This window comes from Heterocephalus glaber, unplaced genomic scaffold (genome assembly GCF_053883595.1).
Source record: "Heterocephalus glaber isolate CG9 unplaced genomic scaffold, H.glaber_assembly_v1.0 deba00001592, whole genome shotgun sequence".
Lineage (NCBI taxonomy): Eukaryota > Metazoa > Chordata > Mammalia > Rodentia > Bathyergidae > Heterocephalus > Heterocephalus glaber.
In genome coordinates this window covers 1,384,716-1,412,382 of record NW_028258367.1, presented here as the reverse complement: position 1 = coordinate 1,412,382, position 27,667 = coordinate 1,384,716, and the positions used below count along the sequence as shown (strand labels likewise).

Here is a 27,667-nt window from a genome sequence, read left to right as displayed (position 1 = left end):
CTACCCAGATCTGATGTCAGCCCCTGCTAAAATGTTACAATTATTCTTACTGGGACATAAGATCCAATTTAATCAGGTCTGCCGGACCCAGTTTACCTGCTCTACTCTACTCTTCAGCACCACCGGCCACTTGGTGTTTGTGTCTCTCTTCCTTTTCCCGGTTGATTTTTTTTTTTTTGAGACAGGGTCTTACTCTGTAGTAGTTCAGGCTGGCCTTGGACTTGCCACAACCCTTCTGCCTCAGCCTCCCAAGTGCTGGGATTATAGGCCGGTGCAGCCATGCCCAGTTTGTCCTTGTTTTTTGTGTTCAGCCCAAACCACAACTTGGGGAGTAGTGGAGAGATCCTTCACTTGGCCCCCAGACTCTTTCAGGCTCCATATTTCCCTCTTAGAGCCCTATATCTTTCCTTCAGTGCCTATTACGGTTTAGCAGTTATGCATTAACTGATCATTTGATTAATATTTAGCAGGTATTCAATGTTGTAAATTCTTATGTTTCTAGTGTAATATTTATTATACATCTTTCAAAACATGAACAAACCATAAAAGCACAATGTTTTAAAATGTAAGAATTGTTTTCTTCATTTATATCATGACTGTTACTATGTTTCTAGGGGCTTTGGAGATAAAGTGTAGTGGCCTGATGATAAGTTTGACTTAAGTTTCTGGAAGTCCAGCCTCAACAGTGACAGGTCTCTGGTGTCAAGTCAGAGATGTGTAGACTGGAGAGTTAGGGTCAGGTGCCCACTGATGGCAACAAACAAGGCACAGCTGCAGAAAGTGCTATCGGATGGGAAGGCTGAGCTCTTCTCACCACTAGCCAAATCCTCCATGACATCTAAGGGCAGACTTCAGTATGTTTCAGGGAAATTGTTCATGGTTTATGTTTTGTATTAAGGACAGGACAAAGTATTATTTATTTTTTCCAGGACAGGCACAAAGTATAGATCCTAGGTAAATTTGTTGAATGGTTCAGTGTAGTTTATCCCCATTCAGTTTACCTTCCCTATAATTTTCTAGTAAGTGTAATACCACTATTTCACATGGTTCCAAATTTATTTAAATTATTTTTACCTACTTTTTCTTTTCCAAATCTTCCCTAATTGTTTTGGATTCTGAATTTATGGATCAGTGATAATTTGCATAGTTGTTTCAAATCCAGTGCTGTATCCCGTATCTTGTACTGACTCAGAGTTATTCACTGCTAATGTCTAAATCGGAGAAGTGAAAAGGACAATTGTTTAGTGCTTTTTAAAGTCCCTGACCAAGATCAGTAGGGAAATCCCATTAGCTCCATTCATCCCATTTCTCATAAATTTAAAAGGAAAGCAAGTATCCAAAGCCTTATTCTTTAATAGTTCTTATTTGTAAAACCTTGACAAGGCTTTATTCTAAATTGCTTCCAAATTACTTAAAGAATACTGAGAAATATGATGGGCAGTGAATCGTGATAGCTTCAGTCATCGAGTAAATAAGTAGAATAGTAAAAGGGGACTAATCTGAAAGCAAACAGAGTATGATGGGCCACGACAAGGCAAAATAACAGAACTGTAGAATTCTTAAACTGCCATCTGGCTCAATCCTCTTTCAGTGGGCAAGTTGAAGAGCCTTTTATTCAGTGCCCTAAAACTTATTCAAAAGGAGCAGTATTTGAATATTAATATTTCCACATAGTAGGGAAAAGAGAAAGAAAACCTTTTGTAACCAAAAAGGAATGTTTAACAAAACACTGGGTAATCCTCCGCTACACAGGAAGGTATGGGGAGTACCCTGTGGGTGGGAGGTTTGCATCTCGGGTGCAGAGTAGCCAAGGCCTAATGTAGGCAGCTTTTGGCCAGCATCTCCATGACTTCCTTGTGATTACAGCAACTTGTTAAAGCTGTCGTTGTGGTTTGAAATTTATGCAAGAAGTGTAAGAATAAGGAACTCATTAAGAAAAATGAACAATGATTTCTATTACTTCATCAAAACAAAACAGTAAGATTGAACTGTCATATAGAATTGAGGCAAGGGACATGATAAAAATTATAAGTAATAGATGAAATTGTGTTTTTGTGAAATGTGGGCCGATTTCATTACTTTGGAACAGATTCTCTGACAATTGCCATTTTGTTTATTAAACTGTGGATTTTTAAATGAAACTAAAGCTTTTATTTTGTTTTCTTGAGAAAGTATGTTTGAAAAGTTGAATGAGTCTACTATTTTATCTTCAGCAAAGATACTTTTAAAAAGGTGTTTTCATTCCCTGTGGTTTAAGAGACAACTAAGTCCTGGTGGCTTTGTGTTGTGCTTCTCTTACAAGCTGCATTGCCTTCTGTCTGCTTTAGGGTGTGGCATCTGCCATTGGGGAGGAAAAACTGGCATGTGTCGCCTTTTATAGCAGACTGATTTCATTGTACTGGGGGGGGCCCTGTTTATTGCCTCCTGGTTCCAGTCTTCTAGTTGACTTGGTGAAGCAAATGGAATTAAAATTTCAGCTTATGGTAACTTGTTTTTCTTTTAGTTTCATGATTTTCTGACATGGAAAAATATTTCTAAGCAAAGAGCCTGAGCTAAACTTGGTGACTTATTTTCCCATTTAGAATTACTTGTGAGAATAAGTCACAACATATGGCTATACTTGTATGAATTGACTTTGATATATTTTATCAATTTAAAATACATTTTTATGATTACATGTATATATTTAGTTGACTATCAATATCCAAAAGCATTAATATCTAATTGATTTTAGAATATTTGTACTATATAGACACACAAAAGACATTTATATTTGCATATGAAAAACTTTAAAAATTCAATTTATGTGGTGCAACTGTATAATTAGTACATATTTGAATATATAGAGAGAAAAATCCAGGAAAAAATGTCAAAGGCACAGTAACAAAGATGTAGTATTCTCCTGGTGAAAACTGATGAATGATTTGGTGTGAATTCATCTTAGGTTTTGTTATTCTCTCATGATGATATACCTCGTTTTCCAGTTGTTTGCATCAAATTGCAATGTGTTGTTTCTATACTCTATAATGACCCTTGGGTGTGCACCTGATTCCCCCTCACCAATTAGTCACTTTTTTAATCTATCGTTTTCTATTTAGTCATGTGACATATCTACACTTGGTCTAGCAAAGACAATCACAGAAACTGAAATAAACTAATTTTTAGGAAAAAATGAATTAAATAATGTTGGAAAATGACACTGTCCACAAACCTCTTGTTAATTTCTGCCAGCGTGACCTCTGGGAAGCTCTGGTTTCAAATGCTTTCTCTCAATGACAACTGAGTCAACAGTAGTACAATCCAGCTACTGCTTAGGTTAAGAAGAGGTGCTATCAAAGACATTCAAAATTTTACTAGGTGGTACACTCATAATAGAGACATTTAGAACACTTAAGAGTGATAAAAAGATACTTTTTTTGAAAACAAAGTATGGAATATATCTGCTTTAGGATTTGATTCGACTGTTTCATATTATTGATCTTTGTTAAATACATTGTCTGTTTACTTTGGTTTTGTTTCACATTACTTAGCAATGAACTCATATGGAGGGTTAACTGCACACATTAACCTCTGAAATATGATGAAAGGTGTCAAATAGATTTATGAAGACAAGAGATAAACCTTAACTGTCGCTATTCTGGCATCAATGGTTAAATTGTTCACGTGAAAGTTGGATCATAACTCGCCACCTCACATATTTGAGATTGAGAGAAGACAAGGAAGTTCATTGTAGGAAAAATGCCCCTTTGGGAATACTATGGGTTTTCATACCTATTTAAGATACCCTAAAAAGGAATTACATAAACATTATCTTTGGGGCTACTATAGTCAATCATAAACACTTAGTGAGCACCTGCTGTGTATAAGGCACAGCACTCTTTGAATGCTAACCTTCACTTGTCTTTCCTAATTTTGCAGTTGGAAGAAGTTGTGGGAATTACGCTGAGGCCCGAAATCAAAGCAGAGAGGCCAAAGTTCTGAAGAAATTACATAACTCCTGGGAAGGACCGTGTTTCTGCAGAGTGCCTCAATAGTTTCTTTATCCGCTGGCTCCTCGCACCTCAGAGGCTAACAGACAACTTTGTTCCCCAGCCCTTCTCTCTTTTGTCTGCTCGTCAGACTCGTTTTCCACCTTTGTATCGCTCCTTTTAGACGTGAAAACAAACACACGTATGCCGGTTGGGAAGAAGACAGCGGCACGAGGGGACAGCGCAGCCCGCGCCCGCGCCACGCCGCCGTCTAGGGGCTGCCGCCCGGCCGGTGGATCCCCGCGAGGCTGCAAGGACGCCCGGGGCCGAGTCCAGTCCGCGTTTTGCGAGTGCGCAGGGCTCATCAGCGAGAAGTGGATAATAGCTCGCACGGCTCCCTCTCAGGCCATGCTGGGCCCGATAGGCTCAGCTAGTCGTGTATTTACCCATATCCGGGTTAGAGAGGAAAAGAGAAAAAAGTTTCATTTAAACCTGAACCAAAAACTTTCACCATGAAAGCACACAGCGGGAGCAGGCCCAGACCGTAAGGCGTGCCCCCGGCGCGGCTCCCGCGGGCCAGCGGAGGGGGAGGGGTCGGCGCTTCCCGGCGGGCCGCGTGGATGCGCACAGGAGGGGCCGCGGACTAAAAAAAGTGGGGGGTATTGTTTTCCTCCGGCCCCCGCCCGGCCGCGCCACGCCGCGGTGGCGATCATGGCCGCGCGGGCAGCAGCGGCGGCGGCTGCGCGGGTGCGGGCGGGCAGCGGCGAGCGGCGGGCGCCCCCCGGGCCGCGGCCGGCGCCCGGGGCCCGGGACCTGGAGGCGGGGGCGCGCGGCGCGGCGGCAGCGGCCACAGCGACTCCGGGACCCATGCTGGGGGGCGGCGACGGCGGCGGCGGCCTGAATAATGTGCACCACCATCCTCTGCTCCCCCGTCACGAACTGAACATGGCCCATAGCGCGAGCGCCGCGGCTGTCGCTGCCGCCGCCAGTACCAACAGCGCCAAGAGCGGCGGCTCCGAGGCGGCTCTCAAGGAGGGTGGAAGCGCCGCCGCGCTGTCCTCCTCCTCCGCGGCGGCGGTGGCGGTGTCCTCTACCTCCTCGTCGGGCCCGGGCTCGGCCATGGAGACGGGACTGCTCCCCAACCACAAACTGAAAGCCGTTGGCGAGGCCCCTGCCGCGCCGCCCCACCACCACCACCACCATGCCCACCACCACCACCACCACCACCACCACCACCACCATGCCCACCACCTCCACCACCACCACCACCACCACGCACTACAGCAGCAGCTAAGCCAGTTCCAGCAGCAGCAGCAGCAGCAGCAGCAGCAGCAGCACCAGCAGCAGCCGCCGCCGCCGCCGCAGCAGCCTGTTTCCAACAGCAGCAGCCTGGGCGGCGCGGGCGGCGGCGCGCCTCAGCTCGGCCCCGACATGGAGCCGCCGAAACATGGAGGCGCCAAGGACAGTGCTGCGGGCGGCCAGGCCGATCCCCCGGGCCAGCCTCTGCTGAGCAAAACGGGCGACGAGGACGACGCACCGCCCAAGATGGGGGAGCCGGCGGGCGGCCGCTACGAGCAACCCGGCTTGGGCGCGCAGCCGCCGCCGCCCGTCGCTGTGCCCGGGGGCGGCGGCGGCGGCTCTGCGGCCGTCTCGGAGTTTAATCATTACTATGGCAGCACTGCCCCTGCTAGCGGCGGCCCCGGCGGCCGCGCTGGGCCTTGCTTTGATCAACATGGCGGACAACAAAGCCCCGGGATGGGGATGATGCACTCCGCCTCAGCCGCCGCCGGGGCCGCCGGCAACATGGACCCCCTGCAGAACTCCCACGAAGGGTACCCCAACAGCCAGTACAACCATTATTCGGGCTACAGCCGGCCCGGCGCGAGCGGCAGCGGTGGCGGCGGAGGAGGAGGCAGCGGAGGAGGAGGAGGAGGAGGAGGAGGAGGAGGAGGAGGAGGAGGAGGAGGAGGGCGGCGGCGGAGGCGGCGGCGGCGGCAGCGGAGGAGGAGGAGGAGGAGGAGGCAGCGGAGGAGGAGGAGCAGGAGCGGGAGCTGTGGCGGCGGCAGCGGAGGAGGAGGAGGCAGCGGAGGAGGAGGAGCAGGAGCGGGAGCTGTGGCGGCGGCGGCCGCGGCGGCAGCAGCAGGAGGCGGCGGCGGCTATGGGGGTTCGTCCTCGGGGTACGGGGTGCTGAGCTCCCCCCGGCAGCAGGGCGGCGGCATGATGATGGGCCCCGGGGGCGGCGGGGCCGCGAGCCTCAGCAAGGCGGCCGGCGGCGCGGCGGCGGGGGGCTTCCAGCGCTTCGCCGGCCAGAACCAGCACCCGTCGGGGGCCACGCCGACCCTCAACCAGCTGCTCACCTCGCCCAGCCCCATGATGCGGAGCTACGGCGGCAGCTACCCCGACTACAGCAGCCCCAGCGCGCCGCCGCCGCCGCCGCCGCCGCCGCCGTCGCAGCCCCAGTCCCAGGCGGCGGCCGTGGCGGGTGCGGCGGCGGCGGCAGCGGCGGCGGCGGGCGGCCAGCAGGCGGCCGCGGGCATGGGCTTGGGCAAGGACTTGGGCGCCCAGTACGCCGCCGCCAGCCCGGCCTGGGCGGCTGCGCAACAAAGGAACCACCCGGCGATGAGCCCCGGCACCCCCGGAGCGGCGCTGAGCAGATCCCAGGTAACCCCGCCGGCCGGGCCTGCTTCCGCCGGGCCTCGCGCGCCGCCCGCGAGCCCGCCCGACTTTCTTTCTTCGCCGCGCACTTTTCGCGTCTGTTCGCGGGGGTGGCGGGGGCGCGGCCGCCTCCAGCCGGGAGCCACGAGGGCCGCGGCGGACCGGGCCTGGTTTCGGGCCCCGACTGGCACCCTCTCCGCTCCCGCGAGTCCCAGGCCCCGGGACTGGGTCGAGGCCCCTAGGCCCCACCCGCGGGGCGGTGGGCCCGGTTCGGGGCTTTTGTGCCGAGGACGTCCCCGGGCCGGTTTGGTCGGGGGCGGGGGCTGCCCAGACCCGCTTCGGTGGCGCCAACAATGTGCCTTCGCTGGGCCCAGAGGGAGGAACTTTCTCCCACCGAGGGCTACAGTCCTGCTCTTAGCTTCTGAGGTGGAGGCCGGGGAAATAGGTTAGCTTTGTGACAACCGGGGCGGGGGGGGGGGGCTTTTCTGAGGTTCGGTGCGGGCTTTGAGTTTGGATGTTTACGGGCAGGAATCAGACCAACATTTACCAAGACAAGGAGATGAAATATTCTAAAATACATCGATTCGTTCCTAAGAATAGCTGGGGAAATCCATTATTGGGTTTAGAGGCTGCTTGATAAAGAGTCACCTTCAACAGAGAGGCTATGTTAGAGGACCACATTCCGGATCGATTGAACTTGTTTTGATCACGGACTAGGCATACATTTTATTTAGTATATCTAGTAAGAAAGCAGACCTGTGAAAGTGGATCTTTTGGGGGTCGTATTTATTTGGATTTTCTTTATTTTCTTGCCACCCAAGTCCTTCGGCATTATTAGGAAGTGTTCTGCTCTCTGTCTGTTTCTTGCTAATAGGCTGAGCCTAAAGACCGACTTGATCTCCTTTGCAAGGTTTGGAATTTGAATTGTGGAGGTAAACTGGCTGTAATAGTCTCCAGACAGCTGCCTCTGAGTTGACATCTAATCTGCCATCTGATTGGCTCCCCTCTCACCATTGGGCATTTAGCACTGCTGATGTAAATAGAAGTGCTGAGCAGTACAGTCACAAAAATTCTTGCCACAAATAATAACTGAACTCTCTTACAAGTAGATGGGAGGTTGAATATTATTTAGAGCTTAAATTGTTATGAATCAGTTATTAATAAGAGGATTAAATATAGAAAAAACGTTATGTTGGTGTCCAGTATTAGACATTTACAAAACTCAGATTTTGATGACAGTCTTACAATATGGACATTAGGTGTGTCATGGTCTTTAACTGTAGGTTGAAGATATGACTATTGAAAAATAAGTCACAAATTATGCACCTTTTGAATTTGTAAACCTTTTATAAAAGTCTGCTCTTCACAGATTCACCTGTGAAAAATTTGAATTGTATCAACAGACTTTGGAGCTTCAGCCTCGTAGTTTAATTAAACACATAGTTTAACGTTAAAACATTTAAAAATTGTTGTTTAACAATATCTTTTGGTGATATTTAACTAGTTTTATAACAAGACTAAGACTGTATATTTCTAGTGATTTGTGTTTTGACAGTTGTGATTATTTTAAGATGCTTGTGAATGAGTTTTAGTTGGAATTGACATATTTGAAAACCACGAAATGAGAAAGATCTATAATTTCTGCAGAAAACAGTTATTAGGGAAACAATGGTTATTCCGTTGAAATATTAAAATCATTTTATATTTGTTTGTTATTTGGAGAATATAGAAATCCCCCAAGAATCTTTTCCCCTTAGATGAGGTAATGTGAGCCTTTATTGAACTCCTTACACAATGATTAGGAAAACTATATTAAAGGCAAATTGTACTGGGTGTGTTTCTTCAAAGTAATTTTTCTTTCATATACATCTCTATGCTATGAAAATCAAAACATTCTAATCTGCTAGAAGGGATACAGTATTTGTGTTTTTATTTAGCTCATTTATTTTAGGAAGGTGTACTTTAATAATAATCATGTATTAGAGAGACTTGTCAGTGAAGAAAGAATTTAACAAATAATAATGTGAATCCGAGGCTGAACAGCGCGGTATCTAATGCTTTCAAATTCTTAGTTAATGGAGTTTTACTTTTAATGATAATGTCTTCCTATTCTTAATAGAAAACTTATTTTATTTTTGATGAATACAAAAAAATTAAAGAGAAATAAGCTCCAGTAATTGATTTAAAAAAGATTTTCTTTGTCAGCTTGCTTTTAAATGGACAGTTTAAAACTCCCGTCTTTGTAAACTACCAATGATTGATATTAGAGGCAGATATATAGGTCTATATTACTTTAGAACATTATTATTTAATGGTACCATCATTTTAAGCATTTTGTTTTCTTCGAATGAGAGTGAATGCATTATGTCCTCAATGTGACCCTTGGCAATAGCTTTTTTTTATCTTTGAGGGGAAAAAAAGGATGGACATACGACCTAGATTCACAGATTTCTCTTTAGGTACATTACTGATAACGTGTGGAATGTGCTTTTTTTTTTTTTTTTTTTTTACTTTTTGGAAGGTTAGTTATTTAGTATTTATTATGGTAATTATACTAGAAACAGTCATTTGTCTAAAATATTATTGAGCTGTAGGTTATAAAATAACTATTGAGTCATGTTAAATTGATGAGGTTTTTGCTTTTAATACATTTAGTTTCATTTTTGATTTTAGGAAATGGATTATTTTGAGTGGCAAATGTTCTTGTAATTGAGAACAAAATGTACACACATTTAGGAGGAAGGGTCTTTTTAGAAAATTAAGAGACTTGAATAAACATTTTATGAATCAGTTTGTTACTGGATTTTTTTGAGGTATTCTGATAGAGCAGTTTCAAAAGAAATACCGAAGTCACCTCGCATACATTTTATGATAAACAGTTTTGTATTGAATTCCATTCATAGTGTTTTGTATTTTATAAAATATACAATATAATTTTAGAAAGAGCTTTATTTACCATTAAAAGTAATTAGCAGGTTTACAAAGCAGGCAGCTGCAAACTTGTTTCGATAACCTTAAGATGTAAGATACATTGTATCATAAGATCACTCTCTGCTTCTCTCCCCATGAAGTTTTTATCTGCTATTATAATTCTTTTAAAACATTTTTGCGCCCTAAATATAAATATTTGCCAAGATACGGATGGCTGCTGTATAGTTAGGTGGACTTAGTAACAGTGTTTCATAGAAAAGTCCTGTTAGTAAACACACAAGAAGGAAAAACATAACAAAATGTCTGCAGTTTCTGTTAAATGCTATAAAATTATTTTTGGCTTAAAATTGTTTTTACTGGGGACTTAATTGGTTTTTATGTTACTTAATTTTGATAGTTTTTTCTGTTATTTAATGTCAACAAATCTAAGTGATCACTTAAATTTATGTTTATATTAATACTAAAGTATTTAGGGAAGAAAATATTCTTTCTTTTGCTCTATAATGGAAAATATTAAACCTTTTTTTCCTTTGGTTTTGTTTGTATTTCACAATATGTTTTTGGCCAGGCTTTTTATACTTGTTCTGTTTTTCTTAGCATCGTATTGTATCAGAAAAAAAAAGTGTTATGGATATAAAAATAATCTGGATCATACTTAGATACTTTTACTGATGTACTTAAACTCTAAATACTGTGTTCCTTTACTGGAATGGAAGAAAATAATGTCTTTTCTCATATAAAAATAGCATTAATTTTGGTTTGAGAATGGATTTTGAAAGTATAAGACAGTGCATTGGAAGACAATTTAAACTCATTTGATTTACTATCACAGACATCTTTTAAAGAAAACAGGTGTAATAGAAAAGGGTTATCAGTTCTGTTTATGAATAGACTTTATTCCCTTATAATTTTGGGCTAAGCCTGTCTTTAAAAATGACCTCTGATGTAATAGGAACAGTAATTTCTCTATGTTTCTTTCTCATGGACCTCACCAGGAAATTGAGAAGATGATCGGTTCGTGGATTTAACCCTGTCTTCTCCTACAACTAGAGTGGTTTGATGTAAAATTTGCTACGGGGTCCATGGAATTTTCCTCCTTGTTTTGCAACCAGTTGGAGATGCAAATTTGGATAAACTAGCATAGGAAGCTGTCTTAGCTTTTTGCCTATCCTGGATCTAGAGGCGTTTCCCAGTGCTTTGCAGGAGCTGACATTCCCCAGGTCCTGAATCTGTATGCTTTAAACCATATTTTGTGGAGAAGGGGCTAATACTTCATTTGTGTCACTTTCAGTTTGGGTTGTGTGTAGATTTGTTAAATTTGAGGTTGATGTTTATGTTTGATAGAAATGTTGTGTGTCACATAAAATAACAGATTTATGGAGGCTGAAAATGAATATTAATAAAAATTTAATCCCATTAATTTTTTTTGCAGTATTTAGATTTTCAGAATGGATGCTATAATATTTTTATGACTTTTTAGAATGCTGTTTCTGCTTTAGGGCCATACAGTATCTACCTCTTAGGTCATTTTGAAATTGGGTAGGCTTTGGTAGCATGCTTTTTCAGAGGTGTCTTTTCCTGTACAGGAGGATTTATGATTCTGTGGACATGCACAGTTGCACTGCACACTTGCTGTGTTTGCATACTTGAGGCTGAGGAATCCCAAGTTCTAGTTCCCTGTGGTGTGGGGGAGGAGCAGCAAGCAGAACTGCACATCCACCAAGAATATTCTTATATGTCATAGATGTAGAATAGTTACAGTATTTTACTCTTTCCAGTTTGCAGGCTATTTGCATAAGACTAAGTAAGTGGTCCTTTTTGATTTGATTGGGTGATTCTGATCTAAAATCTTGGACATACTGTAGTGACTTCTTGTCTTAGAAATTTGGTGAAAAGAAAATGATTTAGATTATTTACTTATCACTACCTGTGTGTCCTCCTACATCTGAATAAATTGTTTATTAATAGACATTCTATAGTTTTAACCATTTATGTTGATCAGTGACTAAATTTATTAAAGTATAATATGTGGCTCCACAGTAAGTTTTGACCAAGATATGGTTTTCTTTCAAAGTCTTTGACTTGGAGTAATTCTAAGAAAACTGTTTCCTAAGACTTACTTGTAAATTTGAACAGGTTCCAACAGGCAGTTTTCAGACCCACTTCTGTGTGGATCATTGCCAAGAATATTAGAAAGCTACTAAGTTTGACAGATGAATAATGATGAAATTAATTTGTTTTTTGAATGATATTTATTGCTGAGAAAGAGACTGAGGTCTTAAAATCTTAAGTATGTCTGCTTCACCAGTAGACACTCTTATTTCCATTATTAAAATCAGTTAGATGGCAGAAGAATCACGAATAGATCTGTCATAACCCGACAGTTCTTTTGAATTGACAGATTCAGCCTCTACTGACTGTCTTCTGTAGGGCACACTTCTCAGTGTTCTGTTTGAGCTTTGAGGATGAATCTTGAAAATCAGGCAAAAAGTCATTCCTTATGGCACCTCTGGAAGGGGACCATATTTGACGAAATCTAGAAGAAAATCCTTGGTGACAATACTAACACACTTTTTTGTAGTAGGATGCTAAATAATTCCTTTAACGTGGATGTCCATTTTTTTTTTACAGTGGGAAAACATAAAGTTGATCATTTTAACCATTTATACAGTCCAGTGGCATTAAGCACAGGCACAGTCCCCACTATCCATCTTCATCTCTTTTTCATCTTCCTAAACAGAAAGAAAAATATTTTTTCTCCTTTTTTTTCCAGTCAAACTTTGAAATTATTATCCACTAGGATGTATTATAAGTAATCTTGTTTTTATGACCATTAACCTTGTTACTGCATAGTTTATTAATTGGTAAATTCTTCCTCGGGGTTCCATTGGAATGTTAGTGATTTTTTTTTTTTTTTTCAATTTGTTACTTCCTCTCCATTCTAACTTTGGGATAATTTTTTTTTTTTTGTACCAGGGATCGAACTCTGGTCCTTGTGCTTGCGCAGCAGGCAGCGAAACCACTGACCTAAATCCCCGGCTCTCTTTGGGATAATCTTCATAGATTTGGACTTTTTGAGATGTATTCAGTAGGTTAGTTGTTTCATTGCCAGATGTGTCATTAAAAGTTTAAAAGCTTTTCAGAGCCTTTTTAAAGCTTAGAGGTTTGTAGTATTTTTGTTGAGAGAGTCCTGTAACTTTGTGGGATGGTAGGTCTGGAAATGAACTCTTACCACGATCACTTACTACATTTTGTATTTCTCTCACTGTTTGCCTTTTAACCTCTTTTTGAATTATTAGTTTTATCTTTCTACTCTTAGTAAAAATCATTCGTATTGGTAAGTTTTTTGCAACCTAAAGCGAACAGCCAGCCAGCTGATGCTATGTCCATGTTCTTTCCTAGTGTCTTCTGCCATTCATATTTGTGTCTCACCTCATGTTGTTAGTTTTTAGTCCTCTACAGAACTACAAAACATTTTTTGTACATGGAAAAATTACTGAAGACTTGGCCATTTAATTAAAATTTATGGTTCACTGTAAAGGGATACTTCTTAGATCCTTTCTTATTAACAGGTTGTTTTTAGTGTGTAAAATATTAGCTATTTATTTATTGTAGTACTGGAGATTGAATCCAGAGCCTGGCATTGAATTACATCCCCAGCTCGCTTTTTACAGTTTTTGTTTTGAAGCAGCGTCTTGCTAAATCACCCAGTCTGGCCTTGAATTTGAGATTCCTCTGCCACAGCGTCCCCAGTAGCTGAGAGTACAGGCCTGTGACATGATGCTTTGCTTAGAGTTATATTTTAACTGCTGTTGCTGATGAGATGTATTTGCCTGTTATATGATCAGTTATGTATATTTATTTTTTATTTTTTGAGACAAGGTCTCACTATGTAGCACAGGCTGTTCTTGAACTTAAAGCTGTCCTTGAACTTGAAGCAATCTTCCTGCCTCAGCCTCCCAAGTGATGGTCTGACAGGCAAGTGGCACCATCTAGCATGATCTGTTAACTATTTTTTTTTTTTTTTTTGGTACCGGGGATCGAACTCGGGTCCTTGCGCTCTGTTAACTATTTTTAACACTAGATTTTCTAGAGAACACATGGGAAATGGCCTGTTATTTTAAGAGACTATACTGGGAAAGCAGTACCAGGGATTTTGGTACTGGGGATTGAACTCGGGACCTTGCACTTGCAAGGCAGGCAGCAGAACCACTAAGCTAAATCCCTGGCACCTCAACAGTTATGTCTTTAAGGTGTAAACATTTAGCATTTTTTATGGTGTGAAGTATATGCTAGGTAAATATCTGTTTACAATCAGTTGACAAGTTATTTAGTGAGCAGCCATTTCCTCAGTCAGCCTTGTGGCAGGTATAGATAGTAGCTGGCATCTGTGGTGCTGCTACTTTCAGTGCAGATAATACAGGTAGAGTACTGCCAAAGCTTGCTTCCATAGTACTGGGATCATGGAGTTTTTGGCATCATTGACCTAGAACTCCCTCTCTTAAAAAGAGTGTGAATAGTAGTCCTGTGGGTCAGCAGTCTAGTGACCTGAATTTTTGCTGTGGGGGGAGTGGATTTTGCCAACACAAGTAATTGTTGGTTGGTGTAATACAGCTGATGTTATCTAGTGACTCTTGCATTTCTAACAATCAGTTACTGGCTTTGTGCCAGGGCAAAATGTAGCTCCACTACAGAGAATAATAAGAAAGGAAAATAGAATCATAAAAATTTATATAGAATGGTCCTTTTTATTTTTTCTCAGTTTTTTATATTACATAGATTCTTGGAAAAAAAGTTAAACAGTCTGCTCAGATTTAGGAAGACACTTAGATTGCTGGGGTATTTTTGGTAACTGTTTAGATAATGTATGCTGGCTGAGGAGTAAATTCAGCTACTGCTTCTGGGTCCTGAAATAAACCTTTCAGAAAGCAAGGCACTGATGATTGGTGGAGGCAGTTCCGGAATTCTTAGCATCATCTTCTGTTTCTTTTTGTGATGAACATCTTAGAAGTTTAACCACTCAACATACTTTATAGCCTGATACTGAAATGATTGGTAATTCCAGAATTGATCTAATTTGGCATCTAGTTGTTGGAATCTGAAGAACCAAATTTGAAGTTTCAGTGACCATATATCAAACTATAAACCTATTGTAAGGTCCTGTAAATTTTCTTTTTCCAGCTCACATTTTTTATAATAAATTTATCTTACCTAAAGAGTTATGGATGACTTTAGATATAGAAATGTAAAACATTGCTGCAGCTGAGTATCTTTCTGAGGAAGTAGACTTATTTCTGAAGCAATTGGCATACTGGGTGTTCATTTATTTCGGAGTTTCTGAGGATTTATGAGAGAGTTAGACTGTATTATGAGGCATCCTGATGTAATGGAAACTTCATGGCTTGGAGCTGGTGAGACCTTGGTTTATTTGTGGGCTTCCGTGCCTCTTGTCTCTGCCATCCGGCAGGGGTTCTATTTCCTTGTCTGGAACATTGCTGTGTAGTGGAGGTTGTCAGGGTAAATCCTGTGACCTCTGTATGTGGTACGTCTCTTCTTTGCCCACCTGCCTTCCCATGGTGGAGCTGGCTTTCTTGTTCTCTGTTCCTGCCTCACTTTAGGGTGTGGTTGAGGATGGCCTCAGTCAATTAGGTGACACTAGCCCCTTCCAGCTGCAAAATTTTGTGTTCTTTTGAATTTGAACCAAGAGTGCCTATTTAGCTAAGTACTGCTGCACAGCTTATTAAAGATCTGACATATTCAGTGATTATAAACTTGAGACCTGTGCTGTGCTCAAATTTAGTGTATTCCACTATAATTTTTCTTGTAAAGTGTAGTTTGGTACTGATTAAGACTCTTGGATTTTGTTACTAGTGGAACTACTGTGGGCTTATGTTGTTGGACCCAAGTTGCCATTCCATTGACTGTTATGTTCCCTTTTAATACTTCATAGACCTTTTCACATTTGTGAATTACAAAAATGACTGGCTTTTTAGAAGCACTTCTTTTACCAAGGAATAAAAATTAAAACTTTGGAGTCTTAGCACTTCTGGGTAGTACACTGTGATTTCTTATTAGCTAAGTAACTTGCTTCTCTGTCTGCTTCATCTTCATTGAATACATTGTTCAGATTTGGTCCCTGGCAAAGTTATAATTAACTACACATGAAGGTTAGGACTGCTTTTTAAATAGTCAAAATTTGGAATGTCAAATCCAATGTCAAGGTCCTGCCTCAGATAGAGAGCTGCTTGTTTGTTTTATGCTGAGATTTATGAAACTACTACTAGGGACAAAATTCTATTGTGAACAAATACTTCCTCAGTACTACTTGGTGTTTTAGGATACAAAGAGTAGATATAGCATATGATTCATAATTTTCCCAGGTGAATTATCATAAATTTGTGGCACTTTACAAAGTGAGAATTAAAATGAATGGCTACATTATTCTGCAGTTTGTAGGCAATGACTGTCTCCCTCAAAGTATATCATCTAAAGAATGTTTGGAGAGTAGTGGGTAATGTATCCGAAATAAAAATTTCATGAGGAAGATATTACTCGATTCCACTATTAGCCACAAGGAAATCTCTTCAGTCAGTGTTGACTGTCTCCAGTGGAAGGCCAGTGTACAGAACTTGGAGATTGTTTTTGAGAGCTATGACATTGATGAGAAAGTGAACCTAATTTGTATTTTGTTTTGGATGTCTTTTTGTATAGTGATGGTGATTTTTTTTTAACTAAAATGTCTTCACAATTGTAGCATGTAGCACTTAATATTCAGGTCATTTAATTTCACCTTATTGTACAGTCTTGTGTATGTCAAGGATTTGGGATGCAAGCTTTGTGTCGTCATAGCAAGAGCATGGGCATCAGAAACGTGTAGAGCCTATTGTGTGCTTGACATCTTGTTGGATGATAGGCTTGCTTGGTGACTAGGGTCTGATGACTAAGGACAAGTAAACTTGCTACATAGTGCAGTGTAAAGGAATTAGGTAGGACATGTGTTGTTGTTAGGGAGGCCTTTCATATGAACTAGGTTAGGGTTTGGGGTAAGAGCAGAAAGCTTCTACTGATAAGCAAAGACTTGGTTTTCAGTAGAAGGTAACCAGGTGAAGAGGTGAGAGAATAGAAGGAGGGCAAGGGCAAGAGCCATAAGTGAGCAAGTTAGAGAACCCTGGAAGATCAGATAATTACTTACTAGCTGTATGACCTCAGACAAGTTACTTCTCATCTCTGTGCTTTGTATATTTCTAAAGGAGTGGAAAAGAACACTGGTGGAATTTTTGTGATTAGACTTCATAAAGTACAATGAAAGGGATATTTTAATAGAGTGACAAAAAATTTTACTTTCTCATGGATAGGGAGTTAAAATGGCATAGGTGTGGTTGTGTATTCATTAATTTATCAGCCTTTTTCTCTTAGAACAAATAGGTTAATACATAGGTCAGTAGACTAAAGAATACAGAAATAAACTTACACAAATACAATCAACTTTTGTGTTGAAGTACATAACGATTCAATGGAGAAAAGATAACCTTTTCAACAAATGTTGGTGAAGAAACTGAGCATCTCTGAACATAAAATAAATAAAATAAGCCTGAACCTTAAACTAGATCTCATGCCTCATACAAAAAAGAAAGAATAGATTAATGTTTGAAGATTTTTTTTCCCGGTTGAAATTATTTCACACCCTTCCCTCCAACCCCATGTCTTTACCTTGACAAGTGTTTAGGAAAAATAAGTTATTGGGCAATTCTAAAATACATGCTATAGTTTTCCTGTTCCCCCCTCCCCCCAATAGTCATGTTTTTAACTGGCAGGGAGAAATAAATTTAGAAGATAGATATTTGATTATAACTTTACTACCATCAACAAATACCTAGCACCTTTTGAGTAGTACACTGAACCAGATAGATATGCAGAGAATATTTTCAAATTGCTAAACATTGTGTTCATTATTTAGGATAGAGGGATGTCCTTAGAGTACTAAGTAAATATTAGTGATTAATTAAATGAAATAGTTTGTTGGATTTTTTATATTACTTACTATTCCACTTAATTAGAAATGTAGATTGAATAACTATAGCCTCATAGCAATCAAAATTTTGAGTTGAGGGAAGTTGTTGGTAGTCATACAACCTCTAAATTGGATCTTTTGCTTCTGATTAATTTTCTCCATGTATTAAGTAGGTTAAAATTATAGTCACAATTGTTAGGAGTTTTCTGGTCTTGAAAAATTTCCGTTTCCCTCTTTGTGCCAGCTCTATCTAATTTCATTTGACTGATGCAAAAAACATGGAGGAGGGGGCCTGCTTACCCAGTTGGAAGCTCACTTATAACTCCCAGGTTTCTCCTCTTTCACCTGATATCCACAGTATATAGCAAGACTGTCCTTCCTCCTCCATTGTGAGATATGTCAGAACTATGATCACTTTAAAACACTAGTATTTACTTTTATTCTTCATTTGATTAGTGAAGATGGGAAGCAAAAAGCTTTGTCTTTTTTTTTTTTCAGTACTGGAGATTGAACTTAGGGCCTTTTTACTGAGGAACATCTCCAACCCTTTTTTATTTTGACATAGAGTTACTAAATTGCTAAATTGCCCAGGATGGGTTGGAACTTGTGATCCTCCTGCTTCAGCCTCCCAGAATGCTAGGATTACAGGCATGTACCAACATGCCTACCTTGTGTTTTGTCTTTTGCCATGATTAAGTCTCTGTAATTCCCTCATATCTGTATTACTAGTGAGGAGAGACAGAAGAATGGAGGAAAATGGAAAATAATTTTATTGAAGACATTTGTATTTGAACAGTTTAAAGGAATATGATTTTTTTTTTAGTGTACCCTTTTCTGGTCTAAGTAGTTTCACACTTCATTGAAAAACTAGTACAAAGAAGTTATAATCAACTGTCAAGATTTTTTTTTTTTTTTTTTGGTACCGGGGATTGATCTTGGGTCCTTGTGCTTGCGCAGCAGGTGGCGAAACCACTGAGCTAAATCCCCAGCTCTAAGATATTTGAAACAACTTGTCAGTGTGTTGAAATTTTATTCTCAGTGCATCTAGAAATTCCATATAAATGTATTTTATGAAGAGGAAAGTGTACTAGCATGGCTAAACTGATAAAGCTGAGATGTAGGTTTGTTTTCTGTATGTGCATTTTTTAAAGCAAATTTCAAAATTTCGCACGTGAGATAAACTAGGTAGTGTGTACAGCATCACATGATCAAAATATTTTTCCCTTTGCTGCTGCCAGAAGCTATCTATTGCTTTTCAACAATCTTACTTGCTGGGCATCCTGCCAAGATGTTTAAGTCAACCTCTTACGTGAGCTGTTCCATTCTTAACCTCTCTGACTGAAGTGCCGTGACCTTCACATATGTAGATTAGCCATGTGTTCTGTGAATTGAAACTTGCTGCCTCAGGAAGAAAGGTTTTTCTTTTTATTCCACTGGGAATTTGACAGCCATTCATCCCTGACCTGGGCAGAGGTAATGCAAGGAAATTGGATTCACATGGAACATGGACAGATAACACAGGAAGGCAATGTGTATAGGCAAACAGGCTTTCCACCTGGTCCAGGATGAAAACTCCTGTGGTGTGGGTGATGAGCCCAGGTGCAGGATCTGCAAAGCAGCAGATGGACAGATTACTTGTAGTGTCCCCTTAGAAAAAGAAGTGCTCATTGGGGGCATTTCTAATTAGTCTTGACTGTTCTTTCTCTTTCTAAGTTTTTGAAATATTTTTAAAATTTTTATTTTCTAATGCTACTTGAGAATTAAATACTTTTAATATTGTGTGCTATCATGAACTTAAATATAACATTTAATTTTGATGAACCTGTCAAAGGTAGAAGTCATTAGAAAATCAGAGAGATGAATGTATGACCTGTGTTGGGAAAAATTCTTTGTGCTGTAAAATTCTGAAATGAATTGATAGTTTTGCTCACATGAGGATTCTTGCTTGGTTTTGTAATGATTAATAAATGTAATTAATAAGCAATGAGATTTTGGATTTTTATTAGATAAAACTAGTTTTAAAGGATGTTTATCTTTGCCTTGTTAATAAACATACTTGGAGTTTGACTCAGCATAAATAATAGTCATGTTACTTGATTAGGTGGATATGACAGTATTCAGAAGGAAAGTTCTCATTGAGAATCATAGATCTGAAGTGGTACTCCAGTATTTTCTTGGCAAAAGGCGGGGTGATGAGAGCAGTCTGAAATTTATGAGAGCTTTTGTGTGCCTTTCTGGCTGAGCTTTTGCTTTGCAGTTAGGGTTTATGAAATGTTATAGGTCAGAATATACCTTCACAGACATAGGGAGGAGGGGAGTCATTGTAGATACCTATCTGTCTATGTGGGGTGCAAAAGAAGTTATTCCTTAGGTCTTCAGTATGGGGAATATGCCTAATGGGCATGGTAGACTAAGGTGGAAGCAAAGTAATCTTTTGACTCAGAAACTTTGGCAAAAATAGGTGATCACGGTCATGCAGAATATGAGGCATTCAGGGACTTCCATCTTGCAGATATGAGTAAAGGTGTGATGGGCCCTATACAGCAGGGTTCCTGTGCTACCAGCATCTCTGCTGTGCTACTGGGAAGATGGATTATCAGGCACATCCACAAAATTAGATTAATGGAAGGGTAGAGGTAGAGTGGTGGCTAGCACCTAAAGAGACAAAATAATTCAGTGATTGGTGAAATAGCAAAGTGGACATGTAATTAATATCAGAGTGGCCAAATGCAGAGTGATCCTCCTGGGAGAAGGGTACATAGAATGAAAGAGAGTGGCCAGCTGGGTGCAAGTGAGGCAAGAAAAATGTCACAGTGGTAGTGAGTCAGTAGTAAAGGCTTGCATGACTTTTATATTTTATTTTTGGTACCGGGGATCGAACTCGGGTCCTTGCGCTTGCACAGCAGGTGGCGAAACCACTGAGCTAAATCCCCAGCCCTTGCATGACTTTTAAAGGTGGCCTGCCTAGGATAGTTGTGTGGGAAAGTGAACTTGGCCTCTCATTCTAATCAGGACTGATTGGTAAAGTTCTTGTAAATATACTGCTCCTCATTCTCGGTCTCTCAAAGAATGCAAGTTTAGAGACTTAGGATAGCAGTAAATAATAGTGCTATTATAAATAATAGTAAGAATAGCTGCAGCTAATGAATACCTACTATGTGTGCCAGCCACATTGTACATATTACTACAATTCTTTCAGCAGAGTGCATAGCCTTATTATTATCCTTGTTATACAGACAAGCTAACTGGTAGAATTAAGAAATATTTTCAATACCTAGGTTTGCCTGATGTTAATGTCTATATCATTTCCACTTAATGAGTATTTGCAAACCTTTTTGTGCATGAGAACCAACGAAGGAGGTGGACATTCAGGGGCACTGTCAGGCCGTTTAGTGCTAGGAGGCCCATCTTTGCCTCTCAAGAGGTCATTGAAGAGCTACAGGTAAAATTTCAGTTAACATACTTTTTGGCTGTTGTTAATACATGTAAAATTGCATAGTTACAATTGAAGAGCTTTTGTTGTATGGCTCCATCGTCGTTATTAGACAAAGAAAAGGAAGGTGTGGTACAAAGATGTAAAAGGGTACAAAGGGTGGGTATTGAGTTTTTCTGGTAGTGTCAGCAGACATAAATTTACATTCATCTGTCAGGGTAACTCTGGACTACAATCTGGATTCTTTAAGTTATCAAAGGAGACTGTGAACTGTCTGTTGATGTTTGAAGAGAAGGGTAGGTTCTCTTCCATCTAGGCTTAGGCAGTAGGAATGACTGTCTGATGGAGACCAGAAGATAAGAGAAACCAACAAAGCAATATGAGGAACCAAGAAAATAAAATGTAATGATTATTATATGCCCAAATTGCACTTGATCTTAGCCAAAGGCCGAGAAGCGGTATGTGCCCAAATTAACTATGATGATGGCCAAACACCAAGAATAGCATACTTAAAAGAATCAAGATATTAACATGCTCACATAGTTTGTATGTCTCACTGCAGGGCAGCTTGAACCACTGGTGATACATGCATGACTGTCCCATCCGGTGGCTTTTTATTAATTTTATTAGTAAAAAGTGATCAGGTCTCTTTGTATCACCAGTGGTACAAGCCGCTCAATGGGGACAGTCGTGTATATACCACTTGTGGTTCAAGCTGGTGAGAATGTGTTAATGAACAGTACAGCAAAAAACAAAACAAATACAGAAAATAAATCAGAAAAACAAAAAACCCACATATGACAGAAAACAGCTCTTATTTTTTGGCAAGGTTACTTTATGACTTTTATTCATGATTATGTCTTTCTTTGCTGATGCCACACAGCCCCTTCAGAGCCAGATTCAGAGGTGTGGGAAGGTTTTATAGCACTCAATGAAATGCCTCTTGGCTTAGCTGAAGAGCCTCTTGGCTGCATAGGACTCAGGTGTTGGGAAGGGTGCTAAACCTCTTAGTCTTTCTCTTCTACCTTATGAGTAAGGTTCTGTGCTGGGAAAAATTTCCTTTTATGTCCACAGCTGACACAGACTCTCTGTCTCTCTGTCTCTGTGTTTCGTTTCTGTCTCTCTGTCTGTCTCTTGTCTCTGTCTCTCTGTCTGTGTGTGTCTCTGTCTCTCTCTCTGTCTCTCCTTTTGAAAGACGGGGTCTTGCTTTGTGGTCCAGGCTTGCCCTGAACTCACTATGTTCCACAGGCTGGCCTCAAACTGGCAGTCCTTCTGAGTGCTGGGATTACAGGTGTGTACCACCATGCCCAACTCCTCCTCTCTTTTAAAATTTGTCAGTAAAGCCAAATCTCACAGTTATAAGAAAATCAGTTTGGCTCATAACCTTGTCTTAAGCAAGCAGTGTAAATTAAATTCCACTTAACCAATACTGCAGAAGTGCCTGCATAGTATGAAAGATCAGAATGCTGGCTGTTCATGTATGTTTTCTGGGTTTTTGACTTGTGTTTTCTTTGCCTCTTACTCATTAAGATTCCTTAATTAATGGTCAGACCATTTCCAAGTAACATACCCTCATAATGTTGTTTTTAGTATAATTAAAGGAAAGTTTTACTTCTTATGTTCTATATTATAATTATATTTTATGTTACTTTATTGCTTATAGTAACATATTACTAATTCAATCCTCAAGATAGTTGAACCAGTCATCTTCATGGAGGTGGTTCCCTTTTTATAGGGCAGTGGTCAAGGGGGATTAAAAAGAATTGAACATGTTTACCTAGTAGGCAGATATGGATAGGTGGAAGAAATACTTACTTGCAACCCAGAATTCATTGTTTAGTATAAGTCATGATACATATAAGAAGGAATATTATGATATATAAAATGGTTTAAAATGATAGATATATTGATCCATAAACATTGGTTCTAGGACTGAGGACCTGATAATTGAAAAGCATAGGACATGAGAAAAAGACTGGATACTTTCAAAAATTAGTTATTTTAGTAATGGGGCTATATGTGAATATGTAACCAAGATCAATTAGGAACTATCAGAGTTATTTCTGAAATCTTGCAAATGCTCAGCTTACACCCCATAGGTCACAGTACAGTTATCAGAGGTAGCATTACTACTCTTTTTTTTTTTTTTTTTTTTGGTACCGGGGATCGAACTCAGGTCCTTGCGCTTGCAAGGCAGGTGATGGAACCACTGGGCTAAATCCCCAGCCCAAGCATTTTTACTCTTGGTAGTTGAAGTAGAAAGTTGCAGACCTAAAGTCACCTTAATTTCCTTGAGGATGGGAGGACAAAGTGGTACTGACACAGAGTTCTTGGTTCTACCCCAGAGGTGAATGGTGAATTGTACAGTATTATAGCTTGTGTGTGTGTGTGTGTTTGTGTGTCTGTGTGTGTGTGTGTGTGTGTTGCCAAGGATGGAACCCAGAGCCTTCTCACTGAGCTGTGTTGCCAGCCATTTTTAATTTTGAAACAGGGTCTTGCTAAGTCTCTAAGTGCTGGGATTGCAGGAATGTGATCCCACACTGGTGGTATGGTAGTTTTTTGAAGGTATTGTTGCTTTTGGATCATTCTGTATGGTTAGTTCTGGACTGTGGTTTAGGACATACTGGGTTTGAGATGTGTTCCAGACAGTTAGTTCATTGGATGTATTTGAGTTGGTAGAATGTTGTTTTTTTTGTTGTTGTTGTTTTGGTACCGGGGGTCGAACTCGGGACCTTGCACTTGTGAGGCAGGCACTGGAACCACTGAGCTAAATCCCTGGCTCTGAGTTGGTAGAATGAAAACAGGGATTCCGAGTGAGGATGCCAACTTTGGTCTGTTGTTGGTGTTTGTGTTGAGAGGGGGTTCTTGAGATTGCCCTTGGGAGTGTGTACATGGAGGAGAGAGAATGCTGAAGACCTTTAGGGAGCACTAACATTTAAAGATTTGCAAAGGAGATGGAAACTTTGGAGAATCCATAGCAGCATGGGAAATGAAGGCTTCTGGCAGGAAGAAGGGCACAGCCGTGGTGAGTGCCAAGGAAAGTCAATTAGAGTAGGTGATGCCGTGGCTGCTGGAATCCAGATCTGTGGAAGATGATCAGGAGGGAGGCAAGTTGCAGTGGACCAAGAAGTGAACATGAAATTAGAAAGAGGCTTTACATTGGTTGGAAGAGGGGTGGAGATTTTTGTTTTTAAAAATCTGTTTAGTGGGGAGAGAGGTAGAGTAGTCCTTTTGACAGTCATTTCCCTCTGTGCCCAGGTGCTTTGTGGGCTTCTTCACGTCTGGGTTTCCTAAATGTCTCCTGACTGGGAGCTGCTCAGATGGCAATGGGAAGCCTGAGTGTCTGGGTGGGGTTGTGTCTGGAATATGGGAGGATTCCTTGTGCACTTATGATCTGGAGTTCGCCTGTTTAATCCTTGTAACAATCCTAGTTGACAGTTGTTTTTTGTCCTCATTTAGTAGATTCTAAAGAAATGCAGAATGAGGGCTGAGGAGACTTGTGCTTTGACCTGACTATCAGGTGATAGCGAGGAGAGTCAAATCTTAGTTAACTCCCAAGTGAATGCTGCCCTTTTGTTTCTTTAAAGGGGGTGTTTTTTTTTTTTTTCACTAGATTTGTAGGCTGAAGGAAAGAAGTCATTTTGTATGAAGATTATCTGCAAACATTTCCAGAAAATAAGTTTTGTGATATATTGAACTACCAGTGTGTTTTGGGTGTTCTTTATCTCTTTGTTCAACTGGTTCATCACCTTGAAATAATGTGTCAGGTGGTCTGGTGAAGACTTCTCTGTCTGGAATGACTTCTTAAAGCAGAAATCATTGCATTTGGGGAATCAGCTCTGTTGCCATAATCTTGGCTTAAGGCAGTGGCCAGTGGAGGTAAAAATCTTTACATTTTTTTTTCCTTAAATTCTTTTCTTGGAAATTTTTAGGTATTCAATACATTTATATTTATCATTGGGTGCTTGTACTTGTACATGATGTATCTTGGTTTTTATTTTTTTCCCCATTACCTGTGCATCCTTCACCCCTTCCACCCTTCCCTATGTACATAGACTTTGTTTCCATTTTTTTTCTTTTCTCATCATTTTTCCTTTCCCTTCTTAAAGGTCCAAAGGGGAAAGGACTTTACATTTTTCTTTACTGTCTCTATAAAGTCTTGTGTTTGAAGGTGGTCATTTTAGGATTGAACACTAAATACATTTTCTCTTTGTGTATAGGTTATTCAGTGATAGTATTGGAATGTGTTTTCTTCTATGCATTTATAACGAAACCACTCTTTAACTTACAACCCACATAAGTGTCTACTCATAGGTATTATAGATTATAGGTCAAATTCTCTCACACTACATGGATCCTCAAAGGGAAATCAATTGTTTTGGCATTGTGCTGAAATATTAAGTATTAAATAATGAATAATATGATTTATTGAATGAGGAGTAGATGTCAAGCACAGTGCATTTCTATGTGGTGCACTCACTTTACAGGGATGTAAGCAATGGCCCATTTGGGGTGAGACCATGGCACACATCCAGGACACAGAACCCAGTTATTCTGATTCTGCCTTTTCAAATAATACACTTTATTTCTCTCAGCTGTGGTTGAAATTAGTAGAACCGGACAAGTGGTCTGAATTTATATTGTAGAAATTTAAGTATACTAGTATTTCTTATTTGTCTGCTTGCTGGCATGGATATTACTTAATACTCTGCCAGGTACTGAAAAAATTTATGAAGATCTCTTTTCCTCAGGGGATGTCATTTGGCTAGATAGCGATATAAAACAGAATCGTGGAAGAAGCTGCACAATACTGTGACTCTTAGGCCATAGGTGAAACAGGAAAGTCATTTTCTTCTTTTGGGGGTCCTGGGAGACAAGACCCAAGATTGCCAGTGGGATCCCCTTACCCCATGGTAAATATTGTCATTGTGTATGTCCCTTTCACCCTACCAGCTAGGAAGGAGTTTTGAACTGTAGTTTTTTTTTTTTTTCCTGATGAAAATGTGAAAAGGATCTTTGTATTTGGGCTAGTTTCCATTATCATCCCCTTCCTAAAGGAAAACTTAGAATCAGGACATATGACCAAAGAATCTTTTTTTCTAGCAAAAAGCCTTTTAAGCATTAAAAGTAAGCTTTAGAACTTCTCTGTCAAGTATGGTAGTCTTTCCACATGTGACTATTTAAATTGAAATAAAATAAAATGAAAAGTTCAGTTCTGCAGTTGCTGTAGCCATGTTGTCAGTATGCAGTAGCCCAGATACAGCATCAATCTACAACATTCTCATCATTGTAGAAAGCTCTGTGGAATGGTCCTCTGGAGTCTTTGGTTGCATTTGGTAATATTTAAAGGAATGTAGGCAAATGAGTACTGTGCACTGCTGTCAAAGTGCAGAAGATGAGCGCCTTGTATTTTGGATGCCTATAAATAGATCAAGATCTTAAATAATTATTTTTGAAAACTATCTGTGGTGTAATCAGCAGTATGCATACAGTAATCTCAAATGAAAAATAATAACAAAAACAAGAACACAATATTGTAAAAAAAGATTTCTTTTTGTTCGGAAGCATTCTTTCAGGGCTCTGCTGTGCTAAGTATCTTAGGAACAGGGAGGGTGTCTGGTGTCTCTTTCTCTCCCTCTCTCTCTCTCTCCCTCTCTCTTTCCCTTTTTAGGTTTTATTTGCTTATACCTTTTCCCTCCTTGTGGTGATGAGGATTGAACCCAGGGCTTTGTGCATGCTAGGCAAGTGCTCTTTGAACTGCATCCCTAGCCCATCCTTTTTTTTTTTTTTCTTCTTTTTCCTTACCTTCCCCCTTCTTGTTCCTCTTCCTCCTCCTGCTGCTGCAGGTGCTACTCCTGCCTCTCGCTTTTTCTTTTTGAGACAAGATCTTTATGTTGTTCAGGCTGATAGGGAGCTCCTTGGCTCAAATGATTCTCCTGCCTCAGCCTCCCAGGTAGTTGGGATTATAGGCACATGCCACTGTGCCCAACTCTACTTTTCTTAAAATAGAAGAGATGTTGCTGCTATTTGGAACCCAGCATGTAGAAAGCTCTTTCACTGGATTTTATTTTATAGACACTGAAAATACATGTAAGACTCGTTAAGTGTTTTCTGCAGCATTTGATTTTTATCTGTGTCACAGTTTGAACTTTAACCAATGAGCTATTTATGAATTTTACTGTGGAAAAAAATGGAATTGCTTTCTCAAGATTGACTAAAATGTTTTAACTCTTCATAGCAAATGAGGCATGAAACAAATTGTCAAAAGGATACAAATCAAATTATTGTACTCCTGTGTGTTTAGCTGGCTGATGCTGTTCTAGTGAAGGTGAGAGAGCCCAGCAGATAAACGTGTCATCGGCACCTTTCTTCATTTCTCCTGCTTGATTTCTCACAGTTTGGCTTTGCTAAAGGACCTCACTCTATGTCAGAAAAATCACAGCCCTTCTGAAAGTGTTAGATCATGGCGTTGCCATGAGGAGTAATTAGGAAGTGCTGTGGGCTATGGATTAAAAGAAATAAACATACTGTTTGCAAACATTTTACTTCACATCATCATTAGGTGAAGCACAATTTTTTAGTGTCTTTGAAAGCTTGATTGCCTGTAAAGTATGTCAGTAGTTCTTTATGCCCAAATTCTTTTCTATTCATTCAGTGTGTATGTTCTTC

At 40.6% G+C, this 27,667-nt stretch overlaps 1 protein-coding gene across 1 annotated transcript in view; it reads left to right on the top strand.

Annotated features, from left to right (window-relative positions):
* Positions 1-3,776: 3,776 nt before the first annotated feature.
* Positions 3,777-27,667, top strand: part of Arid1b (AT-rich interaction domain 1B) — a 431,446-nt gene continuing 407,555 nt past the window's right edge. The window contains 2 exon segments of the mRNA XM_087193427.1: positions 3,777-5,938; positions 6,035-6,629. Of these exon segments, the coding sequence (XP_087049553.1) occupies positions 4,680-5,938; positions 6,035-6,629 (1,854 nt within the window). The 5' untranslated portion in view covers positions 3,777-4,679.